The sequence below is a fragment of the Trichomycterus rosablanca genome, chromosome 7 (assembly GCF_030014385.1).
Source record: "Trichomycterus rosablanca isolate fTriRos1 chromosome 7, fTriRos1.hap1, whole genome shotgun sequence".
Lineage (NCBI taxonomy): Eukaryota > Metazoa > Chordata > Actinopteri > Siluriformes > Trichomycteridae > Trichomycterus > Trichomycterus rosablanca.
The window spans coordinates 23,675,295-23,690,140 of NC_085994.1; the positions used below are offsets into that span (position 1 = coordinate 23,675,295).

General features: G+C 41.1%; 1 protein-coding gene across 1 annotated transcript in view; it reads right to left on the reverse strand.

Moving 5' to 3' along the window:
- Positions 1-1,108: 1,108 nt before the first annotated feature.
- LOC134318303 (cytosolic sulfotransferase 3-like) overlaps positions 1,109-14,846 on the reverse strand; it is a 39,189-nt gene continuing 25,451 nt past the window's right edge. Inside the window, exons 7-8 of the mRNA XM_062999157.1 lie at positions 2,304-2,478; positions 1,109-2,211 (exon numbers count right to left, since the gene is read on the reverse strand). Of these exons, the coding sequence (XP_062855227.1) occupies positions 2,099-2,211; positions 2,304-2,478 (288 nt within the window). The 3' untranslated portion in view covers positions 1,109-2,098. The remainder of the gene's footprint in view (positions 2,212-2,303; positions 2,479-14,846) is intronic.

The window sequence follows — 14,846 nt, forward strand, 5'->3', positions numbered from 1 at the left end:
GTCATTATTAGTACTATTATTATTATTATTTGTTTTTTATTATCATTATTATTAGTATTATTAGTATTATTTTTGTTGGAATTATTGGTATTATCATTATTATTAGTATCAGTATTATTATTACTAATGTTATTGTTGTAAATTATTATTATTATTGTTAGAATTATTGGTATTATTATTGTAATAATGATAACAATTACAATAATTCTAATTATAATAACAATTATTATTATTTTACAATTTACAGAGTAGTTTTTAATCAGTCAGTATTATTATTATTATTACTATTGTTAAAATTATTGGTATTATTATTGTTTATTATTTCTATTATAATTATTGGTACTATTACTATTATTATTACGGTTATTATTAGTATTATTATCATTAGTATTAGTATTATTACTACTATTATAATTATTGTTATTATCATTATTATTAGTATAAGTTTTTATTTCTTATAGTTTTATGTTTTTATTTTTGTTAGAGTTTTTTGTATTATCATCGTTATTATTCTTAGTATCAGTATTATTTTTACTAATGTTATTGTTGTAAATTATTACTATTGTTAAAATTATTGGTAATATTATTATTGTAATAATAACAATTAAAATACTTATACTAATAATTATTATTTTACAGTTTTACAGAGTAGTTTTAAATCAATCAGTATTATTATTACTAATTATTAAAATTATTAAAATTATTATTATTGTTGTTATTTCTATTATAATTATTATTACTATTACTATTATTATTACTATTCATTATTAGTATTATTATTATTACTACTATTAAAATTGTTATCATAATTATTAGTATAGTTTTTATATTTTATTTTGTTAGAGTTATTAGTATTATCATTGTTATTATTATTAGTATCAGTATTATTATTACTAAAATTATTGTTGTAAATTATTAAAGCAATAAGCCACGAGAGGCAGTGCGTTACTGTGATTTTAGCACGGGGATGACGTTTTTGGCACGACGCGAAGCGGAGTGCCTAAAACTTCTTTCCCGTGCTAAAATCATAACAGTAATGCACGGTCTCGAGTGGCTTATTGCTTTTATAAAACGGCGGTCAACATAAAATACAATAAATACAACAATGTTCAATTTATAAATGTTTTTATTGTGTATAAACTTACAATAAAGCATTCTTCCGCGACGCCAGGTAGTTCGATTAACATTGTTGCTAGGCAACATGAGGGCGAAAATAACATTAAATTTTTATTTTCAGTGGCGTATTAATATGGAATGATGTGAGGTGGTCCTAGGTGTGAGTTTATCGGGGATTTTACAACGGCTTCGAACGCAGCTCAGCCAATTAGATTTTAGGACCGGAACTATCCGTTTTATAATATTATTGTTAGAATTATTGGTATTATTATTATTATTTTACAGTTTTACAAAGTGGTTTTAAATCAATCAGTATTATTATAAATACTATTATTGTTGTAAATTATTAGTATCATTGGTAGAATTATTGGTATTCATATTATTGTAATAATAACAATAATAATAATAATTATTTTCCAGTTTTACAGAGTATTTTTAAATCAATAAGAGTAGAAGTACAATGTAGCCTGCAGGCCTATCCTGCTAATTAAATCAATTAAATAAAATATGCTTTTAACATTGTGGCAACAGTTTAGAGAAGGCACAAGGTTCCAGCATGACAGTGCTTCTGCACAAACCGAGGTACAGTACAAGAAGACATGATTTCATGAGGTAGGGAACATGAGGACATCTAGTGGCCTGCACAGAGCCCTGACCTCAACCCCATTAAATACATCTGGGACAAATTGGAATGGAACGATTTTTAGCAAAGTGGCGAATCTTTATCCATCCTTGATTGTTAACAGCTAAGATTTTTTTTTGTCAATGCTCCTTTTATCCCCAATTATGACATAACACAATTTTGACTTATTATTTATTATTATTAGTTAGAGATTTATGAATGAAGTATGTTGATGTTAAAGCAATAATTCAGAGTTGGTTATGGTACATTTTACACTAAACAGCAAATATTAAAACAATAACAATTAAAAGTAATTCACATGTCATTCACCATTTTAATAGCTTTTGTTCAGAAGCAACTCTAGATCTGTGTTCGGAACTGTAAAGTTGTGTTCTTCATCTTCTGCTTATAGTCTTCATCAAACTGTTCATTCTGAGCCACAGTAAAGTGATTCCTCCAATCACCGACTTTACCTGGAATGTATCAGATTCAGCACACAGTTGATCAGGACTAAATTCGGATCATATTTTATAGCAGTTTTACACACCACTTGTTTTAATCTTACCTTTCCGAAGAAACTGAGAGACGCTGAAGTCTAGCGATGGATCGTCGCTTTGGTTTGTCATTGGATTTGCTTTCATGATATCAAAGTGAACGGATCTGATGATGTTCGCCTTCTCTTCCTTCGATTTTGACAAACCCAGAAAGGAGCAGAGGCGCTCGATCTCACGGCCTGTGTTCTAAAGGACGGTAATATATAGTGATACATGTTGACAGATCTTGCTGTCACTTGACTAACTGGTGATGAAGTCAATCTGGTGATAGTGTTTAATTGTCCAATACCAAAAACAAAAAGATTATCATCATCATCATACAGACAGACAGACAGATAGATAAATTGACAGACAGACAGAAAGTTAGGCAGATAGATAGATAGACAGATAGACATATAGTTGATAGATAGATAGATAGATAGATAGATAGATAGATAGATAGATAGATAGATAGATAGACAGACGGACAGACAGATTGGTGGACAGACAGACAGACGGGCAGACAAACAGACAGACAGACAGACTGATATATATATATAGATAGATAGATAGATAGATAGATAGATAGATAGATAGATAGATAGATAGAGAGATAGACAGACAGACAGACAGACAGACATATACGTATATATATATATATATATATACGGTATATATATATATATATATATATATATATATATATATATATATACAGTGTATCACAAAAGTGAGTACACCCCTCACATTTCTGCAGATATTGAAGTATATCTTTTCATGGGACAACACTGACAAAATGACACTTTGACACAATGAAAAGTAGTCTGTGTGCAGCTTATATAACAGTGTAAATTTATTCTTCCCTCAAAATAACTCAATATACAGCCATTAATGTCTAAACCACCGGCAACAAAAGTGAGTACACCCCTAAGAGACTACACCCCTAAATGTCCAAATTGAGCACTGCTTGTCATTTTCCCTCCAAAATGTCATGTGATTTGTTAGTGTTACTAGGTCTCAGGTGTGCATAGGGAGCAGGTGTGTTCAATTTAGTAGTACAGCTCTCACACTCTCTCATACTGGTCACTGAAAGTTCCAACATGGCACCTCATGGCAAAGAACTCTCTGAGGATCTTAAAAGACGAATTGTTGCGCTACATGAAGATGGCCAAGGCTACAAGAAGATGCCAACACCCTGAAACTGAGCTGCAGCACAGTGGCCAAGATCATCCAGCGTTTTAAAAGAGCAGGGTCCACTCAGAACAGACCTCGCGTTGGTCGTCCAAAGAAGCTGAGTGCACGTGCTCAGCGTCACATCCAACTGCTGTCTTTGAAAGAAAGGCGCAGGAGTGCTGTCAGCATTGCTGCAGAGATTGAAAAGGTGGGGGGTCAGCCTGTCAGTGCTCAGACCATACGCCGCACACTACATCAAATTGGTCTGCATGGCTGTCACCCCAGAAGGAAGCCTCTTCTGAAGTCTCTACACAAGAAAGCCCACAAACAGTTTGCTGAAGACATGTCAACAAAGGACATGGTTTACTGGAACCATGTCCTATGGTCTGATGAGACCAAGATTAATTTGTTTGGTTCAGATGGTCTCAAGCATGTGTGGCGGCAATCAGGTGAGGAGTACAAAGATAAGTGTGTCATGCCTACAGTCAAGCATGGTGGTGGGAATGCCATGGTCTGGGGCTGCATGAGTGCAGCAGGTGTTGGGGAGTTACATTTCATTGAGGGACACATGAACTCCAATATGTACTGTGAAATACTGAAGCAGAGCATGATCCCCTCCCTCCGGAAACTGGGTCACTGCCCAGCATGATAATGACCCCAAACACACCTCTAAGACGACCACTGCTTTATTGAAGAGGCTGAGGGTAAAGGTGATGGACTGGCCAAGCATGTCTCCAGACCTAAACCCAATAGAACATCTTTGGGGCATCCTCAAGCAGAAGGTGGAGGAGCGCAAAGTCTCGAATATCCGCCAGCTCCGTGATGTCGTCATGGAGGAGTGGAAAAGCATTCCAGTGGCAACCTGTGAAGCTCTGGTAAACTCCATGCCCAGGAGAGTTAAGGCAGTTCTGGGAAATAATGGTGGCCACACAAAATATTGACACTTCAGGAACTTTCACTAAGGGGTGTACTCACTTTTGTTGCCGGTGGTTTAGACATTAATGGCTGTATATTGAGTTATTTTAAGGGAAGAATAAATTTACACTGTTATATAAGCTGCACACAGACTACTTTTCATTGTGTCAAAATGTCATTTTGTCAGTGTTGTCCCATGAAAAGATATACTTAAATATCTGCAGAAATGTGAGGGGTGTACTCACTTTTGTGATACACTGTATATATATACAGTATATACAGTATATATACAGAGTATCACAAAAGTGAGTACACCCCTCACATTTCTGCAAATATTTCATTATATCTTTTCATGGGACAACACTATAGACATGAAACTTGGATATAACTTAGAGTAGTCAGTGTACAGCTTGTATAGCAGTGTAGATTTACTGTCTTCTGAAAATAACTCAACACACAGCCATTAATGTTTAAATAGCTGGCAACATAAGTGAGTACACCCCACAGTGAACATGTCCAAATTGTGCCCAAATGTGTCGTTGTCCCTCCCTGGTGTCATGTGTCAAGGTCCCAGGTGTAAATGGGGAGCAGGGCTGTTAAATTTGGTGTTTTGGGTACAATTCTCTCATACTGGCCACTGGATATTCAACATGGCACCTCATGGCAAAGAACTCTCCGAGGATGTGAGAAATAGAATTGTTGCTCTCCACAAAGATGGCCTGGGCTATAAGAAGATTGCTAACACCCTGAAACTGAGCTACAGCATGGTGGCCAAGGTCATACAGCGGTTTTCCAGGACAGGTTCCACTCGGAACAGGCTTCGCCAGGGTCGACCAAAATAGACACATGAGTGCTGCCAGCATTGCTGCAGAGGTTGAAGACGTGGGAGGTCAGCCTGTCAGTGCTCAGACCATACGCCGCACACTGCATCAACTCAGTCTGCATGGTCGTCATCCCAGAAGGAAGCTGACGCACAAGAAAGCCCGCAAACAGTTTGCTGAAGACAAGCAGTCCAAGAACATGGATTACTGGAATGCCCTGTGGTCTGACGAGACCAAGATGAACTTTTTTGGCTCAGATGGTGTCCAGCATGTGTGGCGGCGCCCTGGTGAGAAGTACCAAGACAACTGTATCTTGCCTACAGTCAAGCATGGTGGTGGTAGCATCATGGTCTTGGGCTGCATGAGTGTTGCTGGCACTGGGGAGCTGCAGTTCATTGAGGGAAACATGAATTCCAACATGTACTGTGACATTCTGAAACAGAGCATGATCCCCTCCCTTCGAAAACTGGGCCTCATGGCAGTTTTCCAACAGGATAACGACCCCAAACACAACCTCCAAGATGACAACTGCCTTGCTGAGGAAGCTGAAGGTAAAGGTGATGGACTAAACCCAATTGAGCACCTGTGGCGCATCCTCAAGTGGAAGGTGGAGGAGTTCAAGGTGTCTAACATCCACCAGCTCCGTGATGTCATCATGGAGGAGTGTAAGAGGATTCCAGTAGCAACCTGTGCAGCTCTGGTGAATTCCATGCCCAGGAGGGTTAAGGCAGTGCTGGATAATAATGGTGGTCACACAAAATATTGACACTTTGGGCACAATTTGGACATGTTCACTGTGGGGTGTACTCACTTATGTTGCCAGCTATTTAGACATTAATGGCTGTGTGTTGAGTTATTTTCAGAAGACAGTAAATCTACACTGCTATACAAGTTATACACTGACTACTCTAAGTTATATCCAAGTTTTATTACTATAGTGTTGTCCCATGAAAAGATATAATAAAATATTTGCAGAAATGTGAGGGGTGTACTCACTTTTGTGATACACTGTATATATACAGTATATATATATATATATATATATATATATATATATATATACTGTATAGATAGATAGATACATAGGGAGATAGATAGATAGATAGATAGATAGATAGATAGATAGATAGATAGATAGATAGATAGATAGATAGATAGATAGGACAGACAGACTGATATATATATATATATATATATATATATATATATATATATATATATATATATATATATATATATATATATATATAGATAGATAGATAGATAGATAGATAGATAGATAGATAGATAGATAGATAGATAGATAGATAGGACAGACAGACTGATATATATATAGATAGATAGATAGATAGATAGATAGATAGATAGATAGACTGATATATATATATATATATATATATATATATATATATATATATATAGATAGATAGATAGATAGATAGATAGATAGATAGATAGATAGATAGATAGATAGATAGATAGATAGATAGATAGATTACGAGAATACAGGCTGATGGTTTGCCTGCTGGGCATTTCTGCCTGACGCACCTCCACCGGTGCCTTTAGTGCAGGTGCCTTTGGACACCTCTCTGGGCATGACCGGGTCATCAGCTGGGGACCACCAGTCATGGATGTTTCGCTCTTTTAACCCCAGTACATCTCCTGGTGGTGGAGCGATGACAGTGATCTCTCACTGCCACCCCCTGCTGATGCCCTAGATGTTATTTGGCCCCCAACTTGTCTGCCTCCTCCTTAGCCACAGCCAAAAGCTGCCCTCAAAAGCTGCCCTTCTCTGCCTCCTCAGCCAATTCTTTAACTGCTTTTGCTCTGCTCCCGTGCATCCCATGTCGCGGAGCAGGCGAACAGTTGAAGACCCGACAAAGCCCCTACATCCCACCTCGACGGGGCACATAATGGCCTTCCAGCCAGCCTCCCTGCAGTCTTCAGCAAGGTCTGCATACTTGTAACGCTTCCGCTCGTTGGCAGCCTCCATACCCTCCTCCCACGGAACTGTGAGCTCTGCCAACAGGATGGTCTTTTGTGGCTCAGACCACATAATCAGGTCTGGCCGGAGTGATGTTTCTACAATCTCCCTGGGGAACTGGAGCTGCCTCCCCAGGTCGACCCTCATGGTCCACTCACCACCAGCTGTGAGGATTCTAGATGTTACCCGCTGGCGAGAGAGGTTGACGTTCTCTCCAGCCCTTGCAAACAGAATTGGATGTTTTCCTGGAGCAGCAGATCTGCTATTAGCCTTCTGTCTGCATGATTCTGCCACCTCTGCCAGCTTCCTCAACACCAGGTCATGTCTCCACCTATAGCGGCCTTTGGACAATGCAGTCTTGCAGCCTGACAGGATATGCTGGAGGGATGCGTTGCTGGTACTGCAGAGGGGACAGACCTCTTCTGTGCCGAACCACTGATGGAGGTTTCTGGGACAAGGAAGGGTGTCGTAGGTGGCCCTAATCAGGAAGCTGAGCCTGGCTTGGGGGATCTTCCACAGATCCGACCATGACAGAGACCTGTCTGTTATGCCTTCCCATGACAACCATCCCCCCTGCCGGCTCTGAGACACCGCTTTGATTTTAAGGCGCTCCTGCTCTGTTCTTGTCACTTCTGCCACCACCATAGCTCTCTGTTCTTCCCTGGATGCCTTTGACCAGAAGAGGGGGGTCTCGCTCCTTCCAAGTCCTGCTCGACCCTCCTGGACTCGGCCGACTATCTCGCGGTGTTTTAGCCTGCTGATAGCCTTATCAACCTCTTCCTGGGCTTTCCATTTCCTCCCTGTTTGTACCTGGGATCCAGCTGCTCTCACCAGTTGGTCCGTGGATTCCCTCAGCTCCAGCACCATCCGCGCCTTCTCCTGCTTATATCCCGCGTTCCTGCCAAACAGGCCTACCTCTGATAGGCATCTCGGCAGTCCCAGCCACTTTCTGATAAATGAATTGGCCAATCTATCCATCTTGTCTGCCACCGAGGAGGGGACTTCGCTTATCTTCAGAGGCCACATTACCCTTGGGTATAGTATGAACTGGTAGCTCCATACTTTATACTTTCCAGGGAGCTGGCTCTGATTGATCCTAGCCAGACCATCTGCGAGTTGCTTCCTCACTGCTTCCCCCATCTGACTGTCAGAGAGGTCTGCTGTGTAGGTACGACCCAAACTACGGACGGGCTGGCTTGAGAGCAATGGGATCTCTTCACTGCCTGCAAAAAAGATGGTATGGTCACTTCTGACCCCTTTCCTAAGGGACAGGCTGCGCGATTTGGCAGGTTTGATCTTCATCCTCGCCCACCCTAGAAGCTCGTCGATCCTCTTTAGCAGTCTCGATGTACATGCTGCTGTTTGAAGAATGGTGGTGATGTCATCCATATAGCTTCTCACTGGTGGTAGCTTTTGGCCTGATGGTAGCTTTATTCCTCCGACCATCTTCCTTGCCCCCATTAGGATGATCTCAAAGGCTACAACAAACAGGATGGGCGAGATTGAGCATCCCATGGCAATGCCTACTTCCAGCTGTTGCCAGCCTGTGGTGAGGTCCTGATGGGTGCAACACATCCTGAGGTCTTCGAAGTACTTGGCTACCAGGGCACGAATGCAGACAGGGATATAAAAGAAGTCCAAAGCATAATCGATTTGTTGGTGGGGAACAGACCCATACGCATTGGCAAGGTCTAGCCACACCACATGTAGGTCACCTTTCTCTCTTTTTGCTCTTTGGATCTGCTCCCATATGACTGCAGAGTGTTCCACGCACCCTGGGAAGCCTGGCACGCCTGCCTTCTGGCAGCTGGTGTCAATGTACCCATTGCTTGTAAGATAGGTAGTCAACCTCTTGGCCAAGATGGAGAAGAAGATCTTCCCTTCGACATTCAGGAGCGCGATACTCCTGAACTGGCTAATGGTGGTGGAGTTCGCCTCCTTTGGGATGAAAACTGACACCGCTCGTTGCCACTCTGAAGGGATGATTTGGTTCTTCCAGGCCACTCTCAAAAGGTTCCACAGATGTCTCTGGACCCCTGGGCAGTACTTGTACAGTTTGTAAGGTATCCCATTGGGGCCTGGGGCTGAGGCTGCTCTCGCTTTCCGGATGACTTCTGCTACCTCACTGAGTTTTGGGAGAGCCGCATTGAACAGAAAGAATGGGGGGGCTGGGCGAGGAACATAACCTGGTGAACCCAGAGGAGTTGACTTTGCTGGATCACTGTACTGCTCTTTGATGTAACTCTCTAGCTCCGGCTGCGTGATTTCCAACTTCCCGCTTCTCTTTGTCCTCCAGGAGCTGTCTCGCATGCTTGAAGGGATCTTTGTAGAAGCTGCTCCTCTCCTTCTCTTTCCGCCTTCTGCGTTTTCTGATGCGCTCTGCCCTCCGCAGGCTGGCAAGGTTCTTTTTCACCCCTTCCCACAGTGGCTTTAGGCCCTCCTTCTCCTCATGACTTGCCTTCCTCCACTGCTTTCGAAGCTGGTGCCGCCTCTTTACCAATTCCTCGATCTCTCTCTCCCTCCTTCCCTTCTGCTTTGGGCCCCTGCTCTGTTTTGCTGGCACTACTCCGAACCTGCCTCTGCACTCCTCGTACAGGATGTCTCCCATGCGGTTTAGCTTGGTTTCCACCTGGCCACGCAGAGCATGCTCTAATATGATGCTGAGTTCCTTGTCAAGCTGCTGCCAAAATGCCACCTCGTTTGCTTTAGGCCATTTGACTGGCTGCTTCCGCCCAGGTTCTTTCCTATCTGTCCTTTGGCCTGGCTCTTGACAGCTTGGGTTGGAAGATCTTCCAGGGGTGCTCTCCTCTGCGACACCCTCTATTGGATAAGTGTCCACCACGGGCCCTCCTATGTCCTCCGCCTGCCTTCCCTTGGCAACGTTGGAACCCTCAGCACTGTGGTTAGCGACCTGGCTTTGGGCTCCTCTTGTCTGACCTGCAGTTGCAGTGCAATGTAGATAGATAGATAGATAGATAGATAGATAGATAGATAGATAGATAGATAGATAGATAGATAGATAGATAGATAGATAGATAGATAGATAGATAGATAGATAGATAGATAGATAGATAGATAGATAGATAGATAGATAGATAGATAGATAGATAGATAGATAGATAGATAGATAGATAGATAGAACAGACAGACTGATATATATATATATATATATAGATAGATAGATAGATAGATAGATAGATAGATAGATAGATAGATAGATAGACAGATAGATAGATAGATAGAACAGACAGACTGATATATATATATATATATATATATATATATATAGATAGATAGATAGATAGATAGATAGATAGATAGATAGATAGATAGATAGATAGATAGATAGATAGATAGATAGGACAGACAGACTGATATATATATATATATAGATAGATAGATAGATAGATAGATAGATAGATAGGACAGACAGACTGATATACAGTATATATATATATATATACAGTGTATCACAAAAGTGAGTACACCCCTCACATTTCTGCAGATATTTAAGTATATCTTTTCATGGGACAACACTGACAAAATGACACTTTGACACAATGAAAAGTAGTCTGTGTGCAGCTTATATAACAGTGTAAATTTATTCTTCCCTCAAAATAACTCAATATACAGCCATTAATGTCTAAACCACCGGCAACAAAAGTGAGTACACCCCTAAGAGACTACACCTCTAAATGTCCAAATTGAGCACTGCTTGTCATTTTCCCTCCAAAATGTCATGTGACTCGTTAGTGTTACTAGGTCTCAGGTGTGCATAGGGAGCAGGTGTGTTCAATTTAGTAGTACAGCTCTCACACTCTCTCATACTGGTCACTGAAAGTTCCAACATGGCACCTCATGGCAAAGAACTCTCTGAGGATCCTAAAAGACGAACTGTTGCGCTACATGAAGATGGCCAAGGCTACAAGAAGATTGCCAACACCCTGAAACTGAGCTGCAGCACAGTGGCCAAGATCATCCAGCGTTTTTAAAGAGCAGGGTCCACTCAGAACAGACCTCGCGTTGGTCGTCCAAAGAAGCTGAGTGCACGTGCTCAGCGTCACATCCAACTGCTGTCTTTGAAAGATAGGCGCAGGAGTGCTGTCAGCATTGCTGCAGAGATTGAAAAGGTGGGGGGTCAGCCTGTCAGTGCTCAGACCATACGCCGCACACTACATCAAATTGGTCTGCATGGCTGTCACCCCAGAAGGAAGCCTCTTCTGAAGTCTCTACACAAGAAAGCCTGCAAACAGTTTGCTGAAGACATGTCAACAAAGGACATGGATTACTGGAACCATGTCCTATGGTCTGATGAGACCAAGATTAATTTGTTTGGTTCAGATGGTCTCAAGCATGTGTGGCGGCAATCAGGTGAGGAGTACAAAGATAAGTGTGTCATGCCTACAGTCAAGCATGGTGGTGGGAATGCCATGGTCTGGGGCTGCATGAGTGCAGCAGGTGTTGGGGAGTTACATTTCATTGAGGGACACATGAACTCCAATATGTACTGTGAAATACTGAAGCAGAGCATGATCCCCTCCCTCCGGAAACTGGGTCGCAGGGCAGTGTTCCAGCATGATAATGACCCCAAACACACCTCTAAGACGACCACTGCTTTATTGAAGAGGCTGAGGGTAAAGGTGATGGACTGGCCAAGCATGTCTCCAGACCTAAACCCAATAGAACATCTTTGGGGCATCCTCAAGCGGAAGGTGGAGGAGCGCAAAGTCTCGAATATCCGCCAGCTCCGTGATGTCGTCATGGAGGAGTGGAAAAGCATTTCAGTGGCAACCTGTGAAGCTCTGGTAAACTCCATGCCCAGGAGAGTTAAGGCAGTTCTGGGAAATAATGATGGCCACACAAAATATTGACACTTCAGGAACTTTCACTAAGGGGTGTACTCACTTTTGTTGCCGGTGGTTTAGACATTAATGGCTGTATATTGAGTTATTTTGAGGGAAGAATAAATTTACACTGTTATATAAGCTGCACACAGACTACTTTTCATTGTGTCAAAGTGTCATTTTGTCAGTGTTGTCCCATGAAAAGATATACTTAAATATCTGCAGAAATGTGAGGGGTGTACTCACTTTTGTGATACACTGTATATATATATATATATATATATATATATATATATAGTATATATATTAGGGCTGTCACACAATTACAATTTTTAATCGAGATTAATCGCGATTAAAGAACAAAATTAATCGAGATTATAATATATATGTATTCATCTCAATTAATCGCAAACTAATAATTAAGCAAAATTTGAACAGTTATTCACATTGTTATTGCAAGAACGTGTTTACCAATAAAACATTCATAAAATATGATAAAATTATTAAATCTAAATTCATTGTAGAAAGCACGTTATCCGACAAAAGTGAGGATCTTTTCCTGTTCATGACCCTGACACTGAAAACAGGTGCACCAACCATAATGTTTTGATCTAATATAAGGCATCAATAAAGCATCAAAACACAGATATGATTATTTCATAGATCTATTAAGAAAACCCTTTAATACTGTGTTTGTGCAGAAAGAATACTGGGAAATACTGTTCTAAATTACCATTTAAACACCTATAAATACCTGAAACAGTCAAGTTAGCAGACATTATCAATAAGTAATTGACTGTAGCTATATAAAAAAGTGTTAATTAAAACAGTCCATGTAAACGCTTAGTCCATATAAATATCAGATACGAATGTGTTTTTAGAAAACTACAAACATCACAAATATAAATCATGTTTATAACCATGTGATAAAATAAGCTAAATAAACTGTAGAGAAGAGAAGAACTGTAGAAGAGTTTCACTTCTTACCGGAGGGGAAAGAGGCGGAGCTACACGGTTTTGATGGACAGGTCTAGCAGCCAATGGAAATACTCGTTACAAAGCTTGCGTGATTTCATTCATCTTTTCATCAACACGTAAAAAAAGTGAAAACCGCTAAAAGTAGTTTATCATCAGACAGTTCATGTGCTTTACATCCTAATTCATCTGAAATACAGTTAATTACCACAGAGACAGACATGTATGTGGCACAAACAGCCAAATAAAAATAGTTAGATTAAAAATTTTAATCTTGATTAATTTTTTTAATCGCGATTAAAATTTTAACGCGTTAATCGCGTTAATTAACGCGATTAACGACAGCCCTAATATATATATATATATATATATATATACAGTGTATCACAAAAGTGAGTACACCACTCACATTTCTGCAAATATTTCATTATATCTTTTCATGGGACAACACTATAGACATGAAACTTGGATATAACTTAGAGTAGTCAGTGTACAACTTGTATAGCAGTGTAGATTTACTGTCTTCTGAAAATAACTCAACACACAGCCATTAATGTCTAAATGGCTGGCAACATAAGTGAGTACACCCCACAGTGAACATGTCCAAATTGTGCCCAAAGTGTCAATATTTTGTGTGACCACCATTATTATCCAGCACTGCCTTAACCCTCCTGGGCATGGAATTCACCAGAGCTGCACAGGTTGCTACTGGAATCCTCTTACACTCCTCCATGATGACATCACGGAGCTGGTGGATGTTAGACACCTTGAACTCCACCTTCCACTTGAGGATGCGCCACAGGTGCTCAATTGGGTTTAGTCCATCACCTTTACCTTCAGCTTCCTCAGCAAGGCAGTTGTCATCTTGGAGGTTGTGTTTGAGGTCGTTATCCTGTTGGAAAACTGCCATGAGGCCCAGTTTTCGAAGGGAGGGGATCATGCTCTGTTTCAGAATGTCACAGTACATGTTGGAATTCATGTTTCCCTCAATGAACTGCAGCTCCCCAGTGCCAGCAACACTCATGCAGCCCAAGACCATGATACTACCACCACCATGCTTGATTGTAGGCAAGATACAGTTGTCTTGGTACTTCTCACCAGGGCGCCGCCACACATGCTGGACACCATCTGAGCCAAACAAGTTTATCTTGGTCTCGTCAGACCACAGGGCATTCCAGTAATCCATGTTCTTGGACTGCTTGTCTTCAGGAAACTGTTTGCGGGCTTTCTTGTGCGTCAGCTTCCTTCTGGGATGACGACCATGCAGCCCGAGTTGATGCAGTGTGCGGCGTATGGTCTGAGCACTGACAGGCTGACCTCCCACGTCTTCAACCTCTGCAGCAATGCTGGCAGCACTCATGTGTCTATTTTTTAAAGCCAACCTCTGGATATGACGCCGAACACGTGGACTCAACTTCTTTGGTCGACCCTGGCGAAGCCTGTTCCGAGTGGAACCTGTCCTGGAAAACCGCTGTATGACCTTGGCCACCATGCTGTAGCTCAGTTTCAGGGTGTTAGCAATCTTCTTATAGCCCAGGCCATCTTTGTGGAGAGCAACAATTCTATTTCTCACATCCTCAGAGAGTTCTTTGCCATGAGGTGCCATGTTGAATATCCAGTGGCCAGTATGAGAGAATTGTACCCAAAACACCAAATTTAACAGCCCTGCTCCCCATTTACACCTGGGACCTTGACACATGACACCAGGGAGGGACAACGACACATTTGGGCACAATTTGGACATGTTCACTGTGGGGTGTACTCACTTATGTTGCCAGCTATTTAGACATTAATGGCTGTGTGTTGAGTTATTTTCAGAAGACAGTAAATCTACACTGCTATACAAGCTGTACACTGACTACT